The 19,883-nt window shown below is 37.2% G+C and overlaps 1 protein-coding gene across 2 annotated transcripts in view; it reads right to left on the bottom strand.

Moving 5' to 3' along the window:
* SMCHD1 (structural maintenance of chromosomes flexible hinge domain containing 1) overlaps window positions 1-19,883 on the bottom strand; it is a 123,947-nt gene that overhangs the window by 101,455 nt on the left and 2,609 nt on the right. Inside the window, exons 2-5 of one of the 2 annotated variants that reach the window (XM_013974279.2) lie at window positions 9,619-9,694; window positions 8,800-8,961; window positions 5,785-5,867; window positions 5,010-5,140 (exon numbers count right to left, since the gene is read on the bottom strand). In XM_013974279.2, coding sequence (XP_013829733.1) covers window positions 5,010-5,140; window positions 5,785-5,867; window positions 8,800-8,961; window positions 9,619-9,694 — 452 coding nt within the window. Of the gene's footprint in view, window positions 1-5,009; window positions 5,141-5,784; window positions 5,868-5,956; window positions 6,250-8,799; window positions 8,962-9,618; window positions 9,695-19,883 lie in introns of those variants that run through there. The other variant, XM_018039573.1, reaches the window with a different exon arrangement.

Here is a 19,883-nt window from a genome sequence, read left to right as displayed (position 1 = left end):
CATTTAATGAAGATATACTTAAGACAGATGGGAGCATTTCAAGGTAAATTTTACTTCAGAAGAAAAAATTGAATTCTACATAATGATATCAATACTTGACGCAGCAGGAGAAAGTTTACCAGTATCTGTAATTTACTTTGAACTGAACCAAAAAATAAGTTGACCTGGACTTCCCTGGTTGTTAGTGGATGAGAACCCATCTGTCAAAGAAGGGGACACAAGTTTGATCGTTGCTCTGGGACGGTTCCACATGCTGTGGAGCAAATAAGCCCATGTGCCACAACCATGGGGCCATCTGCTGCAACTACTGAGGCCCCCTCACTGCAACTACTGAGGCCCCTCATGCAACTACTGAGGCCCCCTCACTGCAACTACTGAGGCCCCCTCACTGCAACTGCTGAGGCCCCCTCACTGCAACTGCTGAGGCCCCCTCATGCAACTACTGAGGGCCCCTCACTGCAACTACTGCAGTCTGTGTACCTAGAGCCACTGCTCTCACACCTAGAGAAAGCCCACACATAGCAACAAACACCCAGCACAGCCAAAAATAATTTAGTAATTTTTAAAAAGTTTTAAAGTCTGTCGGATTTTTTTTTAAATGACCTAAAGGTTAGCCAGCAAATTCAACAAATTCAGCAGTGGCCACAGGACTGGAAAAGGTCAGTTTTCATTCCAATCCCAAAGAAAGGCAATGCCAAAGAATGCTCAAACTACCACACAATTGCACCCATCTCACACGCTAGCAAAGTAATCCTCAAAATTCTCCAAGCCAGGCTTCAGCAATACGTGAACCGTGAACTTCCAGATGTTCAAGCTGGTTTTAGAAAAGGCAGAGGAACCAGAGATCAAATTGCCAACATTTGCTGGATCATTGAAAAAGCAAGAGTTCCAGAAAAACATCTGTTTCTGCTTTATTGACTATGCCAAAGCCTTTGTGTGGATCACAATAAACTGTTGAAAACTCTGAAAGAGATGGGAATACCAGACCACCTGACTTGCCTCCTGAGAAATCTGTATGCAGGTCAGGAATCAACAGTTAGAACTGGACATGGAACAATAGACGGGTTCCAAATCGGGAAAGGAGTACATCAAGGCTGTATATTGTCACCCTGCTTATTTAACTTTTATGCAGAGTGTATCATGATAAATGCTGGGCTGGATGAAGCACAAGCTAGAATCAAGACTGCTGGGAGAAAGATCAATAACCTCAGATATGCAGATGACCCCACCCTTATGGCAGAAAGCAAAGAAGAACTAAAAAGCCTCTTGATCAAAGTGAAAGAGAAGAGTGAAAGAGCTGGCTTAAAGCTCAACATTCAGAAAACGAAGATCATGGCATCTGGTCCCATCACTTCATGGCAGATAGATGGGGAAACAGTGAAACACTTTATTTTGGGGGGCTCCAAAATCACTGCAGATGGTGACTGCAGCCATGAAATTAAAAGACACTTACTCCTTGGAAGAAAAGTTATGACCAACCTAGACAGCATATTAAAAAGCAGAGACATGACTTTGCCAACAAAGGCCCGTCTAGTTAAAGCTATGGATTTTTCAGTAGTCGCGTATGGATGTGAAAGTTGGACTATAAAGAAAGCTGAGTGCCGAAGAATTGATGCTTTTGAACTGTGGTGTTGGAGAAGACTCTTGAGAGTCCCTTGGACTGCAAAGGAGATCCAACCAGTTCATCCTAAAGGAAAGCAGTCCTGAATATTCATTGGAAGTGCTAAAGCTGAAGCTGAAACTTCAATACTTTGGCCACCTGATCCAAAGAACTGACTCACTGGAAAAGACCCTGATGCTGGGAAAGACAAGCTGGGAGGAGAAGGGGACAACAGAGGATGAGATGGTTGGATGGTATCACTGACAATGGACATGAGTTTGAGCAAGCTCCAGGAGTTGATCATGGACAGGAAAGCATGGCATGCTGCAGTCCATGGGCTTGCAGAGTCAGACACAGCTGAGAGACTGAACTAAACTGAAAGGTTAGTGGAATAAAAAAAGACGTGGTAAAGCAACTGTCAATGGTAGAAGCTTAGTATGAATATGTTGCGTATTGACTACAGCATTTCAACTTTTCTGTATGTTTGAAAATATTTATAAAATGTTGAGGGAAAGAATAGTGTTCAGGAAACCCTCAGATATAGCAGGTAAACTGTTCTACAACTAGCCTGAACTCTATTTAGAAAAAAAAAAAAAAGGCTTCATGAAAGACAAATATGGGGAATTATAGAATAAAGGAGACATGAAAGACATGGCAAAGGGAATCTGAATATGGACATTATAATTAGCTATTCTGAATCACTGAGAAATGTCTTGAGTGTAATAATGATGTTATGGCTATTTATGAGAACATAGCTGTGAAGGAAATACATGGTACAGTATTAAGCCATAAAATATCGAGTTTACAACTTAACAAATGATTTAGAAAGAGAAACTGTGTGTTCTGTGTGCATGCATGTGTACATCCATACAAACATAAACAGACTACAAATGTGGCAAAATGTTAACATAAATCTAGGTGAAGGATACAGGAGTACCAAAACTGATTTTTTGACTTATTGCTGGCTTTGTATTTGAAGTTTTTACAACATATTTATTAATCTGAAATTTTTCAAAATAAAAGGGAGGAAAAGGTTGTACCAAAGTGAATGAAACTGTCAAAACAGAACTCTCAACTCATCCCCCTCTACTGTCCTCTTCAAAATGCTCTAACCACATTGGTCTTCTTTTTGTCTCTCAAATGAAACAAGGTGATCACAGTTTCAGGGTCTTTGTCTTTGCTGATGTCCTACTTGGAATGCTCTTCCCCCAGATTTTCACTTTGGGTGTTTCTTTTCTAATCATTCAAGCCTCAAGTGAAATGTAACCTCAAAGGGGTCACTTCTCTTCTAATCACTTCACCTAAAGAAGACAGCCATCAGGTTCTAACATGTTACTTGATATTTTCTTATCAATAACTGAAGTACTTATATATTTTTTGGTTTACTTTAGGTTTTTCCTGTACTACAACATAAAACTATAGTCAAGACCATCAGCTGCTTTGTATTTTTAGGCTATCCTTCCTTTTCTTCCATAGCCTATTCCCTATCCTTATATCCAGTAAAAAAAAAAAAAAAACTGGAAGCAGTAAAACAACTGATCATTTTTTCTATAGGAGTAGAAGCTAGAGAAGTGTGGGGGAGGAGGGTTACAACGGACACTAACAGAAACTGGACTGAGTTAAGGGACCAATGGTACTAGATTCAAAGACAGTATGAGTACATGACAGCTGTAACAACAATATCCATAAAGCTAGGATCAGACCCAGAAACAGGTAGATTTCCAAAAATTAAAACTTACCTACTATTTGAATTAGGTTTAAAAGTTTGTGCTGTGCTAAAATCTAAAGAAATTCTAACAAACTGTAGGCTCCACTTCTTTCAACTCTTCCACTTGATTTAACTAACTTTTTTCTGACCCTTTGCCCCAATCTACCATCTGTCCTCCTTTCATTTCTACCGAATATTTCTATCTTATGCTTAATTCTATCTTTAGACTATAAAAGATCACCGTCTTCTTTATGGCCATTTATAAATCCCTGAAGTGGCATGAAAATGGTGAAGAAGAACAGCTGGAGAAAAATCTGAGGCTAAGAATGAGAAGGAATAGCTACCATGCTGCTGCTAAGTCGCTTCAGTGTCTGACTGTGCAACCCCATAGACAGCAGCCCACCAGGCTCCCCCATCCCTGAGTATCTCCAGGCAAGAATACTGGAGTGGGTTGCCATTTCCTTCTCCAATGCATGAAAATGAAAAGTAGAAGGGAAGTTGCTCAGTCATGTCTTGACTCTTAGCGACCCCATGGACTGCAGCCTACAAGGCTCCTCCGTCCATGGGATTTTCCAGGCAAGGGCACTGGAGTGGGTTGCCATTGCCTTCCCCAAATAGCTACTATGATAGCTTGTATTTACTGACTGCTTATCATTTGCCAGGCTCTAAGGATTTTACATGCACTAACTCATTTGGTTTTCACAAAACCTTGGGCGGTATTATCCCCATTTTACAGATATATAAACTGAGACAAAGAGAAGTAAAGTACCTTGACCAGTGTCATACAACTCATAAAGCTAGAATTCAGATGAAGCCAAATGATCCCAGAGCCCTTGCTTTTCACTTACTGCCCCTCATCATGGCACTGGAAGGCTGTACAAAGTTGATGAAAATTCTGAGTGCTGAAATCTCAGAAATGAGAAGGCAAATGTGTTAACTATATTAATTTTACACACTATTGCGACAGATCCTTAAATTGGGGTGACTTTCCTTGACACAACAAAGAGCAAAGGAAACAGGACATGAATAAATACTAACTTCTTAATGTTAACAGATTCTCCCCAAGTGTGTTTCCTAAATTATAAAACATAGCTTAAACATCAATCCCACTGTGAGTCACAGCTCTAAGTAGAATTCAATTATCTCAAGGACCTAAATCTTTATATCCCTGAGAGCTTTGAGTATACTTCGTTTCCTCTATGACATTTTCATTCAGGATATTTTCTACAAACATTATTTCCACACAAAACTCTTGACTAGACTCTACTCCCTAACAGCTGTGAATGTTTTGTAAAGCAGAGCCCTGAAAGAGCCACAGTGAGCTCCAGAGAACTACATGTGGTTCCTTGGACATTTTGCACGAGGTATCAGGTGATTTCTAAAGCCCACTTAAAAACCATTCTACTGCTCTAGACACTATACAGCTTTCTTCAAACTTGTTATTACGAAAAGAGGGAAAACTCCACAGTAGGCAACATATTAACGTAACTCCTACACACCTCATGAAACGCAGATTGAATCATTCAGTGGAGGGTACAATATGATTTATGCAGTTTTGACTTTTTAAGTATTGATCTTAAAAACTATTTTATCAAAAACTCTAAATAAATATGCTGATAATGTATATAACTAAATAGAAGAGTTCTTCTCCTTATTAAAATACCCAGCTGCCCATAAAAAAAGTGAGTAAGGTTCTCTAACCTTTCAAAGTCACCTTGCCTTGTAAATTTTGACAACCTATACACGGCCCAGTTGTTAAGCTGTTTAGAGGTCATTCCTCTTCCATTATCTATCACTGCAACGGCAGGTTTTCCTTGTGTTTCATCAAAATGCTATGAAATAATTTCAAAAAGACAGGAAAAGTCATATCAATATTAAAAACATGAAAAGTTCAATATAAAAAATGTGATTCATTGGGCTCACTCACACATTGCTGGAGAAGTGTATATTAATACAACTTTCTAAAAGGCACTCCAGCTGTATGAACCAAAGGCCTTAGAATTCTTCATATCCTTTAACCTAGAAATTCCATTTCTCAAAATGTAGCTTGAGGACTAATCAGAGATGTGTACGAAGATCTATAAGGGTGTTCCTGATACCAGCACTGCTTACAATGGCAAAAACAAAGGGAAACAAATCTAAATGTTCAACAGCCACAGACTGATTACATAATTTATATTACAGTCAATAAATCAAATAGCATCAGGGGTGTATTACACTGCAGAATAGCCATGATATGGCAATGTTTACAATCCACTTCTAAGGGAAAATAGAAGATCACAAACAAAATGTACACTATGATCACACATACATGTGTACATATACCCATAGGAAAAGGGCCAAGTGAAAAAATTTTAATGAAGAGACATGAGATAATTATTTCTACTTTTAGTTTGTATTTTAATTTTTTTCCAATAAACCTGAAGTACTTCCATAAAAACACAAGCTAATTTGATTTAGAGTATTATTTTCTTACCAATTTGATCTGTATGCTTCTAACACCACTGTTACGAGAAGTAGCAGACAATGAATTGTCAATTAATTCTGCAAGAGCAAATGCTGGAAGAGAGTGAGAAAACATTACTGCTTAAGTTTTCCTTCCTAAATACTTCATATAAAAGTTCAAAGTAGAAGGAATTCTGAAGTACCTTAAGCCATCACTTTTATTTTCCAAAGAGCTAAAATTAAAGTATTATCCTGATCCTAATGACACAAACATAATAAGGCATCATCAATCACCACCAGCATAAAAAAGCAGTCACCAACCAGTACTTGCATGGCACTACACAGCACGAGTGAGCCAGCCATGATTCCTGGCTTCAAGGAGTTTATAATCTAAAGACAGACATACACACATAAGAGACAAACAGAAGACCATAACCATAAAATCAAATAGTAGTCTGTGTACGTATTTACATCATGCACAAGTCAAAAGTAAGCACATTTAGGGATGTGGAACAAATATAAAAGTGTCTATTAAGGGGCTAATTTAAATACAGGTATCTCGAAATACCAACTTGTGAAATGGCAGAATGTATCTGCTTAACTGACACAAAACTGCTCTTAATTTCCTTCTATACAACCAGCCTGACCTTCAGTTTATCAGCGGTTCAGCACTATTTCTAACATTCTCCTCTCTGCAGGGTCAATATCCAAACTACTTCCCACTTTTTTCTCCTTAATTAAAAGGATGAGCATACTAAATTAATGTCTCTTTCACTTAAGCATAACTCAACTTAAGCTGTAATTAACCCACAAAGTAGCATTCCAGCAAGCACTTCCCAATGCTAAACATGTAGGGGATGGCTCCGTTTATAAACTAGTTGGAAAGTAGTCATTACAAATCAGGTATGTATAAAGATCTGGCGAAGGATATTACCTACAAAATGGAAAAGTAGGGACACTGTAGGAAATGGGAGGAAAAAGAGTTAAGGGAAATTTCAAAGGAAAAAATTAGTAGAATTTAGTATCTGATTAGATATGAAAGGAGAAAGAAAAGGAAATCCAAGGTGGCTTTGAGTGGTTGTTCCAGAAGACTGGAAAAAGGGTCATCTTTTTCCATAAAGGGGATGGAAGGACAGAAAAACTCAGTTTTAGGTGTGATGCCCTACCACTGTATCAAGCTCAATAATGAGCAGAGGTGATGCACAGGGAGCTGGAACAGACCACGCTAAATAGACAGTAAAACTGTGGCTATCTCAGTTACTTCTGCAAAATAAGGTCATTACCTTAATGTTGGCTAACACACAGGATTAAGGATCAAACGAGAAAATGCTCATAAAGCACTTGACACAGTGCCTGGCTCTGCAGCTGAGAGCAGTAACAGTACCAGTAGCAGTCAAGGTAAGGATGTCCAAGAAGAATTAGTCACGAGAATATTCAGTCATTTGTAACAATTAAAAAAAAAAACTGAAATAACCTGAATATCTAGTAATAGCAGTGTGTGTGGGGGTGTCTGTGCGCTAAGTTGCTTTAGTCGTGCAAGACTCTTTGAGATCCCATGGACTATAAACCGCCAGGTTCCTTTGTCCCTGGGACTCTCCAGGCAAGAATACTGGAGTGGGTCACCATACCCTTCTCCAGAGGATCCTCCCCACCCAGTGGCTGAACCCGTGTCTCTTGCATCTTCTGCACCAGCAAGCAGGCTCTTTACCACTAGCGCCACCTGGGTCTCTTGCACTGCAGGCAGATTCTTTACCTTCTGAGCCATTAGGGAAGTCCCAACAACAACAGTATAGTGTTCAAATAAATTATGTTATCTAAGTACTGTGTAAGCCCTAAAATAAATATATATTGACATACATATTAAAGATGTTCATTACATTTTAAATTAAAAGGTTGGTTAAAAAAGAATGCATCAGGAATTCCCTGGCAGTCCAGTAGTTCGGACTCTGGGCTTTCACTGTCAAGGGCCTGAGTTCTATCCCTGGTCAGGGAACTAAGATCCCATAAGCTGCGTGGCACAACAAAAGGAAAAAAAAAAAGTATAGACCATATAATACCAAAAATTATATATATATATATATATATGAAAAGGTCCGAAACAATAAACACCAAAGTGTTGGTGGTGGTTACATCTGGGTGGTAGAGATGGGAATATTCTTTGTGTTGTTTTTGTTTATCTATGTTTTCTAATTTCCTACCAACTCTAATGCATATACAATGAAAAAAATATTTAGTAAGAAAGTTTACAGGGGACTTCCCTGGTGGTTCAGTGGTTGAGAATCCATCTGCTAACACAGGGGACACAGATTTGATCCCCAGTCTGGGAAGACAGCATGTGCCACGAGGCAACTAAGCCCATGTGCCATAACGAAGATCCAGCACAGCCAAAAATAAATAATTTTTTTTTAAAAGAAAGAAAATTTATAGGGAGCTCCCTGGTGACCTAGTGGCTAGGATTCCAGGCTTTCACTGTCAAGGTCTGGGGAGTGAGATCCCACAAACCACAGAGTCAAAAAAAAAGCAAGCAAGCTTATAATGAATACCTGAACACTTTCGCAAAACCACGATGGAAGAGAGTCTCTAAATCAAAATAATCCAAGGTAGGATAAAAACTGTCTAATAGTAAAGATGGGATGAAATTATAAAAAAACAATAAGGAACACAAACCACTTAGTTGTGCAGTTCAGCTACAAAAAATGTGCAAGGTAAAACAAACATAATTGGAAGAAGAGTTTAGGGAGCTAGGAAGAATAGCAGGAAAGGAGAGTGTACAGGAGGTAGATGTGTAAGGACACCATCTCTCATGAGTTGAAAAGGAATGAATTCTCATTCTACGTTAGTTTTAAAGGAGAGGTAGCTTTACTTTGATGTAAGATGACTTAGGTATAAAAAGAAATATATTGTGATGCAGAGATGAAGTAAGGAGGCTCCCAAGAACTCATCATAGTCTTTGAATAAAGCAGAATGAAAGAACTTTTTAAAAGTCTGATCAAGGGAATAAAGGTGAGTGACAGTTTATCAAAATTAGCACAAAGGGAATACTTACGTAAAGGATTTTGTCCTTCACTTGCATAATATTCATACATGCCACTTTTAACCAATGTGTCATAGTGAGGTAGGAAGTCAATTCGTTCTTTTGTAGCTGTTAGTAGTAACTGATTGACTGACTGTAGCAGGTATAGAGTGACTCCATCTTTAACAGTTTCATCTGAAATCAAGAGGTAACATCTTAAGTGCTAACCCAGCATTCAAAACACAACAAATTTATAATTTTAAATATATAAATGGTATCTATGAAATGACTTTAAAAATCATACAGGCAAATCCCCAAACAATGGACTGATCTATATCAGTTGTACTGTGTTAAGAATATCAGTGGAATAGGTCCAAATACTTCCACTCATCTGAAACACTCAATTCTTAAGTCAAGCTGTCAGAGAAAATCAGATGAGGAACTAATTAAAGTGGTTATCAATATGAATGGGAAGAATGATTAAATCCAAAAAGGAATCAGGCATGAAAAACTGGTACATCTTAGAACATAACTGGGTAGAAAAAGATTATGGAAGAATCCAAGTTGGTCAGGAGAGGTAGCTCTTAAGGGTCCATGCAGAAGACCTGTGGTTGGATATTGAGCAAGATCTCATCTTTTGTAGCCGTAAGTGATATCAACTTTTTATAACCATGCTTGACAAGTATGAGCTCTGCACAAAGTAGATGTGTAGAGCCAGTTTCCTCCCCCATTCCAACAAAGTAAACAAAAATATCAATGGTTTTTGATGCTTATCTATGTAATAAAATAGTCATTACCCTATAATGTACTAGAACATATTAAATATAAAAGCATAAATGCAACGTTGCTTACCAAAGTTATCACAGGTAATTTCTTTCCTACTTGTTGTTGTAATGACAAATTTATCTCCAGGTGAAATACCAAGTGTCTACCGAAAATAACAGAATAAAATCAATTATTATAGAAAGGAAATAAATGCCCTAGTCAAGTTTACAAAAATATGAAAATACTGATAAGGATATTATAATATTATAACAATTAGTACTACATTTTTCTGAGAAATATGTTTTAACATTTTTAAATTTTGCCTTTGCATAATTAACCACAAATCTATCTATAAATTACCTACTTGCTTATTAACAAGGTAGATTTTTCTGCTATTTTATGTCACCTAAAAACAGTGAACATTTTCAAAGTGTTTAACATCAGCAGAGCTCTCTTAGACAAAAGACATATTATTTTGTATCAATATATAAAGTAAACTTATTTGGAGCAAAGCATTAACACTTATGTTCATATATATTAAATACCTAAATATGTAAAAACAGAAGTACTAAACAAAAATAGAGGTTAATACTTTACAACACTGAGATAAAGACTGCCAGGCTATGCAGGATGTCTGTATAAAGAACCTTTGTATTTATTTATAACCTCTTCCAAAAGTGTAACTTTAAAAAATTAAGGCAAATTATAAATTAGGGGAGTAAACTGCAACACAAAACAAAGTGCTAACATCCTGAGGAGAAAAAAGCCTTCATAAATCAAGATGAAAGTCAACAAAGAGTGAAATAACACGAACAATAAAAGGACGGGAAAAAGTATATGACCAAAAAAACACATGAAAACCTGAAATTTCACAACAAACCAAATATAAGAATTAGAAAAATGAGTTTTCATTAAAATATTACGTCATTAAAATTAAAAAACACATCCTCTTTCTAAAATCAAACAATAGGGCAACACACAGTTAAAAGACTTGACTTCTATTTCAGGTAATGATGAACTAGTTAATTTAAACCAACCTTACACAGAAGATTACTAAAAAGAAAATTTAGAATAATGATATTCAAGTCTTCAATATTGACCTTAAAATCCTACTGGTCACTATTGAAACTAACTGAAAACCAACTCCCTGCTCTGAACACCAACAAATTCAAGGGCAAGTAGACCATTTATCCTGCTGTCTTGTACCAATCAGATTTCAGGGTACCCATATATCTCTAACTGATAAAGCAAAGTTGTTCCTTTGCCTCATCAATTAGAGGCAGAGAATTTCTGTTAATAAATGGAGGAATGGCAATCAGAACAGCACTATCAATGAATGGACCATTAAATTAAAACTTTATTACTAAAGCAGCCAGCTGAACCCACTTGAATCCCACTTGCTTGATCCTGCCACTTAACAGTGGTAAAAAACAAAGTGGGTGAAACAGCCTTACATTAAGTGCCTTCAGATGTGATGTCATATGAAGTACCAGCACCACCTATGAAGTATTTTCTCCCTCAACCCAGAGAAGCTGAGCCTAAATCTTAATTATAAGTCTTTAAAAATAACTTCTAGTTTATGGGATATGTGAAGTTAGAACAAGCTAAATTACACCATAAAGGAATAGACAAATCCAGAATATGGAGTAAGAGAGACAAACCAACTTGATTTCTTCAACAAGTCAATATTAGGAAAAACAAAAAGACTGGGGGAAGGTATTTTGCTAAAATGCTCTAAATTTTAAAAGAAATTAAGAAACATAAAAAACCCAAGTTCAATACAAGGACCCTGATTAAACAAACCAACAATAAAAAGACATTTTTGAGACAAATCTAAGCATGGAATTAACTGTTAGATAATACCATTAAAAATGTTAATCTTGATGGTGTTATAATAAAATACATGTTGAAGCATACAGGAGTGAAGTAAACTAAGGCCTGGACTATGCTTCAAAAGGCAAAAATGAAGTGAGCATGGCAAATACTTAAGAACTGTTGAATGTGAATAATGAGTATATGTAGGTTCATTTTAAGGGAATAACATTACAAACTGGTGAGGAAAAATACTGAGACAGTTAACGGTACAGAAACAGATTTTAGAAATCCCCATCTCAACATACATGAAAATAAACCCCAAGCAGCTACATTTTAATCCAAAATTGTAGAGGGAAAATACGGAAATAATATTGAGAGAGAAAAGCATTCCTGAAAATACCCAAGAAATGCAAGTCATAAAGGAGAAAAACCGGAAAACATGAAAAGATGCGCATCTTCACTAGTTATCAGAGAAATTAAAACCGGAGGAGGACATGGCAGCCCACTCCAGTACTGTTGCCTGGGGAATCCCACAGGTAGAGGACCCTGGCGGGCTATGGTCCATAGGGTGGAAGAAGTTGGATACAACTGAAGTGATTTAGCACACAGCACATATCACTCCCATGAGGCTGGCAAAAAGTGTAAGTCCTGATAATATAAAGCATAAAGTGGAAAGTGAAGTCGCTCAGTGTGTCCAACTCTTTGCGACCCCATGGACGTTAGCCTACAATACTCCTCCATCCGTGGGATTTTCCAGGCAAGATTACTTGAGTGGGTTGCCATTTCCTTCTCCAGAGTATCTTCCCAACCCAGGGATCAAACCTGGGTCTCCCACATTGTAGGCAGATGCTTTACCATCTGAGCCACCAGGGAAGTCTACATAAAGCATAGGCCCTCATTAAATGAATAATATATGATCAAATGGAACTTAATCTAGGGATGCAAGAATTTTTCAGCATCCTCAAATCAATCAATGTGATATATCTCGTGAACAAACCAAAGAATAAAAACCACATTATCATCTCAGTCAGTCAGTTCAGTCGCTGAGTCGTGTCTGACTCTTTGCAACCCCATGGACTGCAGCACACCAGGCTTCCCTGCCCAGTGCCAATTCCCGGAGTTTACTCAAACTCATATCCATTGAGTCAGTGATGCCATCCAACCATCTCATCTTCTGTGGCCCCTTTCTCCTCCTGCCTTCAATCCTTCCCAGCATCAGGGTCTTTTCCAATGAGTCAGTTCTTTGCATCAGGTAGCCAAAGTATTGGGAGTTTCAACTTCAGCATCATTCCTTCCAATGAATATTCAGGACTGATCTCCTTTAGGATAGACTGGTTGGATCTCCTTGCTGTCCAAGGGACTCTTGTGAGTCTTTTCCAACACCACAGTTCAAATGCATCAATTCTTTGGCACTCAGCTTTCTTTATAGTCCAACTTTCACATCCATACGTGACTACTGGGAAAATCATAGCTTTGACTAGAGACATCTTTGTTGGCAATGTAATGTCTCTGCTTTTTAATATGCTGTCTAGGTTGGTCATAACTTTTCTTCCAAGGAGTAAGTGTCTTTTAATTTCATGGCTGCAGTCACCATCTGCAGTGATTTTGGAGCCTCCCAAAATAAAGTCTCTCACTGTTTCCCCATCTATCTGCCATGAAGTGATGGGACCAGATGCCCTGATCTTAGTTTTCTGAATGTTCATCTCAGTAGATGCAGAAAAAAGCTTTTGATAAAATTCAACATCCATTTATCATTAAAAAAAAAAACCACCCTCCCTACAGAGGGAACACACTTCGACACAATAAAACCCACATATGACAAACTCAGTTAACAACATCAGTTCAGTCGCTCAGTCATGTCTGACTCTTTGCGACCCCATGAATCGCAGCATGCCAGGCCTCCCTGTCCATCACGAACTCCCAGAGGTCACTCAGACTCATGTCCATCGAGTCCGTGATGCCATCCAGCCATCTCATCCTCTGTCGTCCCCTTCTCCTCCTGCCCCCAATCCCTCCCAGCATCAGTCTTTTCCAATGAGTCAACTCTTCACATGAGGTGGCCAAAGTACTGGAGTTTCAGCTTTAGCATCATCCTTCCAAAGAAATCCCAGGACTGATCTCCTTCAGAATGGACTGGTTGGATCTCCTTGCAGTCCAAGGGACTCTCAAGAGTCTTTTCCAACATCACAGTTCAAAACCATCAATTCTTTGGCGCTCAGCCTTTTTCACAGTCCAACTCTCACATCCACACTTGACCACTGGAAAAACCATAGCCTTGACTAGACGGATCTTAGTCGGCAAAGTAATGTCTCTGCTTTTGAATATACTATCTAGGTTGGTCATAACTCTTCTTCCAAAGAGTAAGCGTCTTTTAATTACATGGCTGCAGTCACCATCTGCAGTGATTTTGGAGCCCCAAGAAAATAAAGTCTGACACTGTTTCCACTGTTTCCCCATCTATTTCCCATGAAGTGATAGGACCGGATGCCATGATCTTCGTTTTCTGAATGTTGAGCTTTAAGCCAACCTTTTAACTCTCCTCTTTCACTTTCATCAAGAGGCTTTTTAGTTCCTCTTCACTTTCTGCCATAAGGGTGGTATCATCTGCATGTCTGAGGTTATTGAGATTTCTCCCGGCAATCTTGATTCCAGCCTGTGTTTCTTCCAGTCCAGCGTTTCTCATGATGTGTACTCTGCATATAAGTTAAACAAGCAGGGTGACAATATATAGCCTTGACATACTCCTCTTCCTATTTGGAACCAGTCTGTTGTTCCATGTCCAGTTCTACCTGTTGCTTCCTGACCTGCATACAGATTTCTCAAGAGGCAGGTCAGGTGGTCTGGTATTCCCATCTCTTTCAGAATTTTCCACAGTTAACAACATACTCAACAGTGAAGAACTGAAATCATTCCCTCTAAGATCAAGACAAGAATGTTCACACTCACCACTTTTATTCAACATAGTTTTGAAAGTCCTAGCCACAGCAACCAATGAAGAAAAAGAAATAAAAGGAATTCAAACTGGAAATAAAGAAGTAAACTTGTCACTGCTTGCAGATAACATGGTACTATACATAGAAAATCCTAAAGACACCACCAGAAAACTACTGGAGATCATCAATTAATTCAGTATAATTTCAGGATACAAAATAAATATATAGAAATCTTGCATTTCTATATGCTAACAACAAGTGATCAGAAAGACAAATTAAGGAAACAATCCCTTTGCCATTGCATCAAAAAGAATAAAATGCCTTATGAACTTCTGAAGAATAAACCTCCTTAGGAGGCAAAATACCTGTACTCCAAAAACTCTAAGACATGAATGAAAGAAATTGAAGATGACATGAACAGGAAAGATATACTGTGTTCTTAGAATGGAAGAATCAATTTGGTTAAAATGACCATACTACCCAAAGCAATCTACAGGTTCAAGGCAATCTAATCAAATTACTAATGGGATTTTTGACAGAACTAGAAAAAAAAAACTTTAAAAGTTGTATGGAAACATAAAAGCCAAAAAAATCTTGAGAAAGAGTAACAGAGCTGGGGGATTCATACTCCCTGACTTCAGACTATACTACAAAACTAGTAGAATCATCAAAACAGTATAGTATTGGCACAAAAACAGATGCATAGGTCAATGGAACAGAACAGAGCCCAGAAATAAATCCATGTGCTAAGGGTTAAATAATCTACCACAAAGGAGGCGAGAATATACAATGGAAAAAGACAATCTCTTCAAAACTGAACAGCCATCTGTTTAGAAAAGTGAAATTTGAACATTCTCTAACACCAAATATAAAAATAAACTGAAAATGGAGGAAAGATGTAAATATAAAACTGAATAACATAAAACTCCTGGAGGAAAATATAGGTAGAACACTCTCAGACATAAATTGCGGCATTATTTTTTTTGGATCTGTTTCCTAAAGTGATGGAAACAAAAGCAAAAATATACAAATGGGGCCTAATTAAACTTAAAAGTTTTTGCACAGCAAAGGAAACCATAAACAAAGTGAAAAGGCAATCCACAGAACAGGAGAATATATTTGCAAATGAAGTACCAGACAATGGATTAATCTCCAAAATACACAAACAGCTCATACAGCTCAGTATTTTTTTTAAAAAAAAAAAAAATTTTTTTTAATGGGCAGAAGACCCAAAAAGACATTTCTCCAAAGACAGTCATCAGGAACATGAAAAGATGCCCAATGTCGCTGATCATCAGACAAATACAAATCAAAACTAAAATGAAGTATCATCTCACACTGGTCAGAATCACCATCATCAGAAAGTCTACATGGAGAAAAGAGAACCCTTCTATACTGTTGGTGGGAATGTAAACTGATACAGCCACTATGAAGAACCATTATGTCGGTTTCCTTAAAAATTAAAAACAGAGTTACTGTAAGATCCAGCAATCCCACTCCTGGGAATATACTTGAAAAAGACAAAATTTCTATTTCGAAAAGATACAAGCACCCCTATATTTATAGCAGCACTATTTACAATAACCAAGACATGCAAGCAACCTGAATGTCCATCAGCAGATGACAGGAATCTACAATGGAAAATAATCCAAAAAAGTTTGGGTCTATGTGTGTATATACACATATACATCTGTGCGTTTGTGTACATCTGAAGCAGCCTGCTATACACTTGAAACTAACACTATAAATCAACTATTTATTTCAATTTAATTAAAAGCTCTATTAAAAAGACAGCTATATTTTGAAGGAAAAACAAACTAAATATAGCTCTCCATAGAGGGAAAATGGACTTACACATTGCGGACAGGGCTAAAACCATACTGAAAAGCAATCTGGTATACTTTAATAAAATTAAAAATATTCATATTCTACCCAATTACACCCAAGAGAAATGAAGCTATAGACAATACACTGATGGAGAAAAGATTCTATTTGCTTACAGAAATAAAAATTGTCTTCACACATCTTTATTAGGTTTTTATATAATTAACTGTCTTTATTTTTCAGTTTTTTACTACTTTATCTCTGCAACTTCCCAACTGTTAGATCATCTGGTCATATATCCTGTAGAACAAAACATGTATTTTTATAATTACTGAAAAACTGTATCAAATTGAATTAATTTTATACACATCTGAAAAGCATATACAAGTATTTCATATACTCTCTCCACGGTTCTATTATTCAATCAAGATACATAAGCTATCTTTTTTATTTGCTTTATATATAATTATTTACAAAATTATTTCTCAAATTCATAACTTTTCTAAATATTTTATAGCTCTGGTATTTCACAAATTATTTTTACATTATTCATTATACTTTTACTCAAGATGTCATACCCTTCTCTCTCCATATTTTTGATCTAAAAACTTGTCTTACCTGACAAAGTCTTTCCGGTATAAGTACCAAAATAGCCTTGAATACAGAAACATTGTCTGCCCTTCTCTAAATGAAAGCAGGATGACATTCTATATTGGGCAAGAGTCTTGACTGGGCTGTTTCATTTTTATAAGATCACTTCAACTCCATCTTTTTCTGGGTTCAAGTTAAACTACATGGATTTTTATTTAATCAGTAACATAAAGAAATGGCCCTCCATGTCTTCAGGTTAGCTTCAAACTATTGCTGCCCAACTTCTCTCAAAAGCCAATCTGAAGAAATATTTATGACGGGCTGCTGCGGCTGCTGCTGCTAAGTCACTTCAGTTGTGTCCAACTCTGTGTGACCCCATAGACGGCAGCCCACCAGGCTCCCCGGTCCCTGGGCTAATGAACTGCAAACCATAAAATCCTCAAACACTTTAAACTTGTTTAATGGATTAGACCAATCAGAAGCTAAATACTTCAATGCATATCTCTGAACAAACAACTAGCCTTTACTGATGTGTGCTTCGGTATTATATCCGATCACTCTGTCCCTGAATCACCCCAAAACCAGGAACGTACACAGTACATTTAAGTGAGAAAACTCTACAAAAATGTGGGTGGTCAATCAAAAAATAGGCCAAAGAACTAAACAGACATTTCTCCAAAGGAGACATACAGATGGCTAACAAACACATTAAAAGATGCTCAACATCACTCATTATCAGAGAAATGCAAATCAAAACCACAACGAGGTAACATCTCACGCCAGTCAGAATGGCTGCTATCCAAAAGTCTACAATTAATTAATGCTGGAGAGGATGTGGAGAAAAAGGAACCCTCTCACACTGTTGGTGGGACTGCAAACTAGTACAGCCACTATGGAGAACAGTGTGGAGATTCCCTAAAAAACTGGAAATAGAACTGCCATGCGACCCAGCAATCCCACTGCTGGGCAAACACACCAAGGAAACCAGAACTGAAAGAAACACGTGTACCCCAATGTTCATCACAGCACTGAACAATAATAGTCAGGACACGGAAACAACCTAGATGTCCACTGGCACACAAGTGCTTAAGAAAGCTGTGGTACATATACACAATGGAATATTATTCAGCTGTTAAAAAGAATGCATTTGAATCAGTACTAATGAGGTGGATGAAACTGGAGCCTATTATACAGAGTTAAGTAAGTCAGAAAGAAAAACACCAGTATAATATATTAACGCATATATATGGAATTTAGAAAGATGGTGAAAATGACCCTATATGCGAAACAGCAAGAGACACAGATGTAAAGAACAGACTTTTGGACTCTGTAGAAGGCAAGGGTGGGATGATTTGAGAGAATAGCATTGAAACATGCATATTATCATATGTGAAACAGATCGCCAGTCCAGGTTCTATGCATGAGACAGGGTGCTCAGGGCTGGTACACTGGCATGACCCTGAGGGATGGCATGGGCAGGGAGGTGGGAGGGGGGTTCAGGATGGGGAACACATGTACACTCAGGGCTGATTCATGTCAATGTAGGGCAAAAACCACTACAGTATTGTAAAGTAATTAGCCTCCAATTAAAATAAATAATTTTTTTTTAAATGTGGGTGGTAACTGGTTAAAGCAGGTTGCAATACCTTAAATAACACAAAGGGCTGTTGTTTAGTTGCTAAATCATGTCTGACTCTACCTTGCATTAAAAGACAAAATAAGAGCCTCTCCTATCTATAAGAATGTTGTCTATTTTATCAGGATTTGTGAGGAATTTAGGGAGAAATTTTTCTCAAAGGTTTCCATTCTTAGCAGCTGGAATGCTTTTATTTTATAGACTTCGTGGGTTTTGTATTCTCTCTCCTTTGTTGTCACTTCTAAGAAACTCAAAGCTGATTTCATGGATCAGCACTGGTATAAGCTTTTCAAAATGAACTTTCATTAATTAGCTCTCAGGTTACTTATTCTACTCTTTCCTACATCTATCTTTTGCTTTCTTACTTTTCACCTTTTGGAATTTTTAATACAACATATCCTATATACAAAATTTTTTTTGAAGGAAGAGATTGATTCATTTAACTAAACAGCTATAAACCAACTATTAGATAAGGCTCCTAACCTCCAGGAATGGAGACAATTTTTTTAAAGTACAATGTTATAACAAGTGTTATAATAGGGTGACAATAGTGGAACCACTGGGAAAAAGTAGGCATTTCCTCAAAATTAGGTGTGAAGAGGAAGGTTTGCACAAATGGGACTTAATGATTGGGCATATTAAGAACTAGCTAAGTATTTTCTAATCTTTGATTTTTCGAGGTCACAAGGGCTCAGGTGAATCAGTAACTGCTTATCACAGGTCTAAAGGCTTCTGTCAAATCCACCTTCTGTTCCTGCCTCTTGACTGCTCCTTTTTTCTACAAAGTGAGCTTTTCCCCATGTAACAGTTTAGGACCCATAATACTTCCTAGCACTACAAACACTTGTTAAAGTTTTAATGAAAAACTTTAATTTAGTGCACTATCTGCCTACTTCTCTAACATGGAAAATAGTGCGCGCCCTGTGGAGATTGTTTAAAAACAAAAACAAGCTTTAGAACCAAACAGATAGACCTAGATTCCTATCCCAGTTTCACTGCTTATGAACTTATTTTAGTTCTTCATGTATGTAATGGGGACAAAGTTATAGGATTAGGTGGCATGATCTAGCTTTAAATTCTCAAAAAAAAAAAGTTAGCCTTTCTTTTTATTTTTTTTCTTACTAGTTCTTCCCTCTAATTAAAGTTAAACCTTCTCTGTTCTAGCAGGAAAAAGTAGGAGGGAGGAGGAAAAGAATTAGTCAAAGAGAATATTTTCCTTATTAAAATACTGAAGGAATGGAACAAATATATCTGTTCCCTATAACAAAGAATATCATTTGAATGGTATGTAACAAAAACGACTTGGGTTCTGGATCTGAATTCTAATTTTTGTACTATCTGTTTGACTTAGGTGAGTCATCATCTCCAAAAGTGAGTTACCACTTCCGCATTAAGAGGTTAATACACTTCCCCTATACATGTAACACAGTTACTGACACTTTTGACATGGGAGAATTATTTCTAGAGGAAGGTACAACCTTTCTGAAAAACAATTTAAAAATACATATCAAAAAAAAAAACAAACAAAAAAAACATATCAAGAGCTTTGATAT

Source organism: Capra hircus, chromosome 24 (assembly GCF_001704415.2).
Source record: "Capra hircus breed San Clemente chromosome 24, ASM170441v1, whole genome shotgun sequence".
In the NCBI taxonomy this organism is placed as follows: domain Eukaryota; kingdom Metazoa; phylum Chordata; class Mammalia; order Artiodactyla; family Bovidae; genus Capra; species Capra hircus.
Note: the sequence above shows the minus strand (reverse complement) of the source record. Positions and strands in the feature narration are given on the sequence as shown.